We start from the raw sequence: 8,817 nt of genomic DNA, 5'->3' as shown, positions 1-8,817 counted from the left end.
TGCCTGCTTACGTATTGGTGTCATTAGCAGTCGAACCTCTGACTGCTAATTTCCACAAGTGGAGCCTCTCTGTGACGGTAGTATCACATTAATTTATATAATAAAATAAATACATTTAGAGTAACTGCAGAAGTAACCTTTTTTTTTTTTTAAATTTTTATTCTCTAGAATTTCACGGAGAATGAAAAGTTAAAGACATTTTTAAATGTATTAACTACCAATACAGACGGCAAGACGGAGTTTATTTCAACAGTGGAAGGTATATATTACTGTAGCACATGTATGTTATTTTACTTGGTGGTTTTATATTTGTTAATTTTGATTTTACATATGTATTTTTCTTATGAATAAAATCATATTACTTTGGGACCTGATGATAGAAGTTAGGACATTTTTGGAAACAGGAGACATATTCTATTCACGTTCTAAATTAATTGCAGTTTACTTGGGTATTTTCTAGAGGGGGCTGATAAAGAGGTAAAGTATAAGGGGTAAAGATGCGAAAAAGGAAAGGAGAAAATTACTTCTATTAATAGCAAATATTATTGATTAAATACCTTGACATGTTCTCCTTCAGATAGCAACAAAAAATGTGATCAATATAGAAAAACATTTTCCTAAGTACAATGACGAAATGGTGAGAAAATTAGGATACTCAAGCCCCCAATTTTAAGAGCTGAGTGGAGTATTTAAATCACTATTATTACTGAATCAGGGGTATGTGTGACAAATCTCAGGAACCCCTTCAATGCAAAATACTCCATGGAACAGGACCTGAAAGGGTGTACCTGCATTGTAAGGATGAGCTCAAAATACATCGGAAATCCTGCCTGCGTAGCTGGAAGGAGAATTGCCCATCTTGAACCTTGGCACCATAAGTGAGACAGGGGGCAAATACTCCTTGAGCATTCGTAATCACAAGCTGATCTCTTAATGCAGCCTATGTTATACAAATTCTGGGGGCTAGCAGGTGGCACAGTGGGTGAGGTGCTGGACTCCCACAAGACTGACCTTGGTTTGAGTCCTGGACCTGGCAACTTGAAATTCATGCTGGGCGCTTGTGCGTGCATGCCCAAAATCCTGAGAGGAGAATTGAAGGAAAAGGGATTGCGGCATAGCCATACCCCCTCAGGGGCAATTTCTTGCTTTTTGTCTCTCAGTCTCTCTCTTTCTCTCTGGTGAGCACACATGCCCTATAGCAAAAATCTCTCAGAACAAACAGACAGAAGAAACAAATTGAGAGGTTGGACAAATTATGAATCAAGAATTTTGTTTCAAGTTATCTCAAATGTTATCGTAGACTGCTAGTGCTCACACATGCATGGCAGAAACAAATGTAAATAATTCTCTCAGGAACAGACATTCATCCTAGACTTCACAGCATTTCTACACATGGAGTTTGAAGGCAATTGAGCAATTTACAGTCACAAAATCACTGATGCACAAGGAAGCAGAGTAACATGAATGAGAACTTACTTAATAAACAATCAGATTGGAAAAGAACCAAACTCAACTGTTAGAAATGCAGATATAATTGAACCAAAATTCTCAATGGACAGGTTAATCAGAATGTTAGAAACAATTTAAGAGAGATTTATGAGCTAGAATAGAAGATAGATCTGAGGGAAACATTCATAATCTAAAATATAAGACAAGTATAAAACATGTATTAAAAGAAAAATGAATTTGGCAAGCACAGTGAGAATGTCTAATATACCTAACCAGACTTTAGGAAGGAAAGGAAGAAAGTGGGACACAAACAGACTCTTTTTCTTTTTTCTTTTCTTTTTTTTAAAGAATTATTTAATTTTATTTTATTTATTCATTCATTTATTTTAATTTGATCAGAGAGAGAGCGAGAGAGAGAGGGACAGTGAGAAAGCAAGCCACCAGGTCCAGGACTTGAACCATGGTCAGCCATGTGGGAGTGTCCGGCACCTTAACCTCTCAAATGTTATCGTAGACTGCTAGTGCTCACACATGCATGGCAGAAACAAATGTAAATAATTCTCTCAGGAACAGACATTCATCCTAGACTTCACAGCATTTCTACACATGGAGTTTGAAGGCAATTGAGCAATTTACAGTCACAAAATCACTGATGCACAAGGAAGCAGAGTAACATGAATGAGAACTTACTTAATAAACAATCAGATTGGAAAAGAACCAAACTCAACTGTTAGAAATGCAGATATAATTGAACCAAAATTCTCAATGGACAGGTTAATCAGAATGTTAGAAACAATTTAAGAGAGATTTATGAGCTAGAATAGAAGATAGATCTGAGGGAAACATTCATAATCTAAAATATAAGACAAGTATAAAACATGTATTAAAAGAAAAATGAATTTGGCAAGCACAGTGAGAATGTCTAATATACCTAACCAGACTTTAGGAAGGAAAGGAAGAAAGTGGGACACAAACAGACTCTTTTTCTTTTTTCTTTTCTTTTTTTTAAAGAATTATTTAATTTTATTTTATTTATTCATTCATTTATTTTAATTTGATCAGAGAGAGAGCGAGAGAGAGAGGGACAGTGAGAAAGCAAGCCACCAGGTCCAGGACTTGAACCATGGTCAGCCATGTGGGAGTGTCCGGCACCTTAACCACCATGCCACCTGCTGGTCCCCAGACTCTTTTTCTATATCTAGAAAAAATAAATCACAGATGGATAAAAGACTTAGGGTGGAAGGAAAAACTAGAACAAGGTTTCAGAATAAATAAAGGAGAGTATCTTCATAATCTTGTATAAAGGAAGGAGTTTGGAAGACAGAGAAGAAACATAAACCATAATGTGAATAATTGATGAATTCAACCAAATTAAGAAGTTATGTTCAGAGAGGCCAGCAGATGCTGAAATGGTTGTCACTGGACTCTCATGTAGTTGACCACAGTTCGAGTCCTCGACCTGGTGGCTTAAAACTCAGGCTGTGTGTGTGTGTGTGTGTGACACGCACATGCGGGATGAGATCCTAAGAGGAGAGTGGAGGAGAAGGGATTATGGCGTGGCCAACACCCCGGGAGGTGATTTCTCACTTTCTGTCTCTCTGTCTCTCCAGTGAGCATGCCCTATAGCAAAAATCTCTCTTAAAAAGTGTAAGAAGAGGGGAGTAGGAGATGTTTGTAATACATAGGAATGAGAAGGGATATGTGTCTAGCTTATAGTAAAGCCATAAACTAAGAATCTGGGAAAACGACCTTCTTTGTCTCATTTTACAGTTTATTAATTTAAGGTCTATTTTGTCTGATGTATAGCTATTCTGCTCCCTTTTGGTTTCTACTTGCAGCAGTGTCATTTTCATTTACGTGTTATATGTGTCCTTGTAGCGAAGTGAGTCTCTTATAGGCAGCTTATAGTTGGGTATTGTTTTGTATCTATTCATTCTCTCTCTGTCTCTTTCTATCCATCTGTCTATATATGGTTATAGGGAAAGTCATGATGCATAGAAAAACCAGTCATGACTTTCCTGACAACCTAATATATTTAGCTTTTGCTATAGGGCATGTATGCTTGCCAGAGAGAGAGTAGAGAGGGAAAGTGAGGAATCACCCCCCAGGGGCAATGGCTATGCCACAAATCCCTTCTCCTTCAGTCTCCTCTTGGGATTTTGGGCATACATGGACATGTGCCTGGTGTGCTTAAGCTGCCAGGTCTAGGACTCGAACCATGAAGCTGGCCATGTGGGATCCAATGCCTTACCTCTACACCATCTGCTGGCCCCTACTCTATTTTAATTTGAGAATTTAATCTATTTGCATATAGGTTTATTGATAAGTACTTAAGCCATTGTAATTGTTTTCTGTTTGTTTTGTATATATTTTGTTCCTTTCTCCCTCCCTTCTTGTTTGCCATTGGGGTTTTATGGTTTTCTTTAGCGGTAAACTTTTATTTCTTTCTGTCTCTCATTTGTGTATCTCTTATAATTTTTTTTTATTATTCTGGGGTCTATATTAAAAACTTAGAGTTATAAAAAACTATTATAAGCTGCCAACAATGAGACTTTTTTTTTTTCTTGGAGAGATTTTTGCTATAGGGCACATGCGCTTGCCAGAGAGAGAGAGACAGAGAGACAGAAAGTGAGAAATCACCCCCTGGGGGGGATGGCCACGCCACAATCCCTTCTCTTCCATTCTCCTCTCAGGATCTTGGGCACACACGCACACATGCCCAGTGTGAGTTTAAACCACCAGGTCCAGTCTAGTACTTGAATCGTGGTCGACTACCTGGGAGTCCAGCGACATAGCTATTATGCTAACTGCTGGTCCCAGACTTTTTTTTTTATCAGTACTTTAGACTTTTACCCTTACCCCCGACTTTTACCCTTACCCCCAACAGTTAGTAACTTCCTTGCCTTAATTTACATTTTTGTATGATGTATATTCCTTATTAACTTTTATAACTTGTAGCTATGTTTATTTTATTTATTTAATTTTTTGAGACAGAGAGTTGAAAAGAGAGGGGTAAGGAAAGAGAATGAGAGAGAGAGAAGTATAACAGCACCTCTTCATATTTTGATACTTCCACTGCAGTCTCCCAGCTAGCTGGGACTACGGAACTCACCACTGTGCCTGGCCTGTTTAAGTTGGTTTCGAAAGAGAGGCTCATCATGGAAGAAACTGTGTCACTAGTAGAGTGTGCGCTTGACTGTCAAATCTGGATTTATTTCAAGGCTCAGCTATTTTACTTTATTATGATTATTTAGAAAAAGCAAATTTTTTTTTTTTTTTTTACAAATTCTAAACGTTTCCAAATCAGCAAAATGTATTATTGGAAATTATTACATTGTCAATTGAAATTCTTTGTTTTATGTCTGAGAGAATATGTATGATTTTACTTTGATGTAGTATGTTATAAAATAATGCTTTACAGAGGATATGAAACAATTTATTGATAAATGCATACTAAATCATTCATAATACTTAGTAGTTTGTATTCTTAATAAATACTTAAATACAGGATACAAGTATCCAGTATATGGCGTCCAGTGGCATCCTGAAAAAGCACCTTATGAGTGGAAGGACTTAGAAGGCATTTCTCACGCACCTAATGCTGTGAAGACTGCATTTTATTTAGCGGAATTCTTTGTTGCTGAAGGTAATTTGTGGGTACATAATTTTATCATTACAGCGTGGTTTTGAAGAAAATTGCTTTCATCTGAACTTGAATAACTACTACTATGTTTTTTTAAGTTCTATTTTATTATTTATTATTTGTTAGAGAGCACATACACACACCAGAGAGAGACAAGAGAACATGAGAAGTTACCCCCTGGGGGCATGTCCACACTGCAATCCCTTCTTCATTCTCTTGGGATTTTAGGTACACATTCCCACATGCCTGGTGTGTTTTCTAAGCCACTTGACCCTCACAGTTGGCCATGTGGAATCTAAGTGCCTTAACTTCTATGGCACCTGCTGACCCTAAAAGCTCTATTTTATTTTTAACTGACAAATAATAATTCCATATATTAATGGGGTACAATGTGATGTTTTGATACATATATACATTGTGAAATGATCAGACAAGGCTAAATGATGAACAAGGCTAATTAATCTTATATTTATCACCTCAAACATTTATCATTTCTTTGTACTGAGAACATTTAAAATCCTCTTTTAGCTATTTTGAAGTATATAATACATTATTAACTCTTTTGCTCTATAAATGTTCTATATGGTCTATGTGTTCTATAGGTTGAAAGTTTTTTTTTTTAAAGAGGTTTTTGCCTTAGGATGCGTGCTTTCACTGGAGAGAGAGACAGAGACAGAAGAAAAGTGAGAAATCACCCTCCAGGAAGAATGGCCACACCATATCCCTTTTCCATTCTCCTCCTGGAATCTTGGGCATGCACATACGAGTGCCTGGTGTGATTTTTCAAGCCATTGGGTCTGGGACTTGAGCTGTGGTTAGCTATTTGGGAGTTCAGTGATGTAACTGCTATACGATCTGCTGGCTCCTCTAGGTTGAAGTTTTAAAAAGTAATTTAAAAATTAAATAATATGAAAGCCCTAAAATTAGATATTCAAGTAAAACCAGGACAATTGTATCAGTTAACAGTCTCTGACACACTAGAGTGGGCTGAATTCTTGAACATCAGCATAAAGAATGTAGACCTTCCTTCTTCACTTCCTCCCTTCTTTCCTTCTATAGTTTTCATCTAGATTCTCCCCTTTTACTTCTGCTTTTTAGGAGAAATGCTTTAATTATAACATTCTCTAAGACTTACTGGATCATTGGAAAAGACATGATGCATTTTTACATAGAAAAACAGAAAACTGTGTCATGACTTTCCCGTTGACCTAATACTTGCCATTTTCCAAGGTAGTGATATAAATTGAATATATATCCTCCAGCCTGACATTGTCATGCTAGTTTATGTCTGGGTAAAACTGGGAATTTGGCTGTAGTTGCTTCTTTGTGCATTGAGTGATACGGGTATAGACAGGGGTACAGACGCAACTTGCAGGGGTTGGTGTACCTCTTTGGTGAGGTATGGCCATTGGAAGTGTCAGTGAGTCTTTTCCATCCCATCGCATCCCATCTCCAAGCTTGCCCTGTGTTTTTCTTAGCTCTCCTGCCCTTACTCCAAAGTCATGTACCTCCTACTGAGTTCACTCCAGTTTAGAATGTAATGTGCATTTGAATGGATGGTTTTATGACAGAAACTCTTAAGTTAAAAACAACTTCTTTACTCATATGCAATGTTAGGTTGTGTATGTGGGAGTCGATGAAAATGATAATTGGCGGAGCAGTTTGCCATACTCCCCCACTTCTAAACGTTAGCCATGCCAGACTCCTCCCCACGCTTTCTCGTTCTTCATAATTCTGCCTAATCTGTGAAAATGCCTGACTCCTCCTCTTGCCTCAGCTGCACCAGTTTCTCCATCCTTTTAACTCTTGGAGCATCTCAGTGAAGACATACTATGAAAATATATCATGGTGTTCTGTGTGGTAGCAAGGTGAAACGTGTCAAGTGTTCAGACCTTGTCCTGTGTGTTCCTGTCCTCAGACCCTGTGTTGAGTCTTGCACACACGTAGCCATTTAGTGAGTGAGTGAATGACTGCACACACGTAGCCATTTAGTGAGTGAGTGAGTGATGTGGGAGAGAGGAGCAGGCTGAAACTGCAGGCTGAATGTGGCTGCTGTTTCAGTTAGGTAGCTATGCGGTGAATCAGGTGCTGCTTTACTGGGTAAAGGTTTATAAGACATTTCTCTTTTTTGTTGGTATTTTCCCACTTAATAATGCTGATTGGTGGAAAAAAAACATTATAAAGCAGTCTTCAAGATACTCTCATCTGGGGGCCAGCAGTTAGCGTAATGGCTATGTCGCTGAACTCCCGTGTAGTCGACTATGATTCGAGCCCCAGACCTGGTGGCTTAAATTCACGCCGGTGCGTGTGCATGCATGCCCAAGATCCCAAGAGAATGGAGGAGAAGGGATTGCAGCATGGCCATCCCCCCTGGAAGGTGATTTCTTGCTTTCTGTCTATCTCTCTCTGTCTTTCTGGTGAACGCACGTGCCCTATACCCCAAAAAAAAAAAAAAAAAAAAAAAAAATACTCTCATCTGATCTTTTAAAAATGTTAACACTTTCTAGGGCCAGCAGGTGGCATGGTGGTGATGGCGCTAGACTCCCATATGGCCAACCACGGTTCAAGTCCCAGACTTGTTGGCTTGAAAATCTTGCCCAGCACGTGTGCATGTGTACTCAAAATCCCAGGAGGAGAATGGAGGGGAAGGAATCGCAGCAAGACCATCCCTTGGGGTGGGGGTGGGGGGTGATTTCTCACTTTCGCTCTATCTCTGTCTCTGTCTCTCTTTCATAAGCGCACACCCTATGTCAAAAATCTTTAAAGAAATTAAAAAGTTAACACTTTCTTTCTCTTGCAGCTCGAAAAAACAACCATCATTTTGAATCCAAAGCTGAAGAGAAGGAAGCCCTGATTTATCAGTTCCATCCAGTTTATACCGGAAACATCTCTTCATTTCAGCAGTGTTACATATTTGATTGAAAGTCTTCGGTGTGTTAACAGAGCAACTTTGAATAATTCCATGATTAAACTGTTTTATGAACTTTCTGCTCAGGGCAGTGTTAGAAAGCCACAGAGCTTCCTGTTCTAGCTGCTCCTGGCTGTGATTTCGTTCAGGATGCGACTGTTTATATCAGTGATCCATGGAACGGATAAGTAATCATCATGTTTCTAATGGAAAGGTTTCTTGTATTTGAAGATTGAAGAAAATAAATTTATTGAAAATATTGATATTTTATTTTTTCTAATTGATTGTTCATAGAAAGAATGCCACCACCCCCTGGCTGTCCACCCCACCTCCTTGCTGGAGACTTTTAAAATCTCGCTAGTTGTTTACGCTGATAGCTTCCATTTTTGGTCTTTAGGAGCACTTTTTTTTTTGCACACGTGTGTGTACTCTGTGTGTGTGTGGGCATGTGTGTGTGCTCTGTCTTAGCTCCACAGTTAATGTGCCCATGTCCTAAAAGCAAAGTCTGTGCCTTAAACTCTTCAGTCTTCTACAATGTCTAGCATGGTAGGCCCTCAGTAAACATTCGTGACTCCTAGTAAATGACCTTTTAATTTTCCCATGGAAAATAAGCTGTCATACATTTATTTGACACATTTTAATATATTTGTCAGTCTGTGCCCCACTATCCTTCACTCATCACCATCCCATATAAACCCTTAAAAGTCTGAAATTCAGGAATTCTTGGAGGATAACCAAGTCTCTAGGAGAGAAAGAGAGTGAGATGTATATAAGTGGTCTGCCAGAGCTGATGATAAGAGAATTGGAAATATAGGAA

At 38.5% G+C, this 8,817-nt stretch overlaps 1 protein-coding gene across 1 annotated transcript in view; it reads left to right on the top strand.

Moving 5' to 3' along the window:
* Positions 1 to 8,263, top strand: part of GGH (gamma-glutamyl hydrolase) — a gene marked incomplete in the record, with an annotated part of 28,178 nt that extends 19,915 nt beyond the window's left edge. Inside the window, 4 exon segments of the mRNA XM_027769136.1 lie at positions 13 to 77; positions 169 to 259; positions 4,958 to 5,095; positions 7,893 to 8,263. Coding sequence (XP_027624937.1) covers positions 13 to 77; positions 169 to 259; positions 4,958 to 5,095; positions 7,893 to 8,014 — 416 coding nt within the window.
* Positions 8,264 to 8,817: the final 554 nt, after the last annotated feature.

This window comes from Tupaia chinensis, unplaced genomic scaffold (genome assembly GCF_000334495.1).
Source record: "Tupaia chinensis unplaced genomic scaffold, TupChi_1.0 Scaffold148698_1, whole genome shotgun sequence".
Taxonomy (NCBI): domain Eukaryota; kingdom Metazoa; phylum Chordata; class Mammalia; order Scandentia; family Tupaiidae; genus Tupaia; species Tupaia belangeri.
This window is presented reverse-complemented; position numbering and strand designations above follow the sequence as displayed.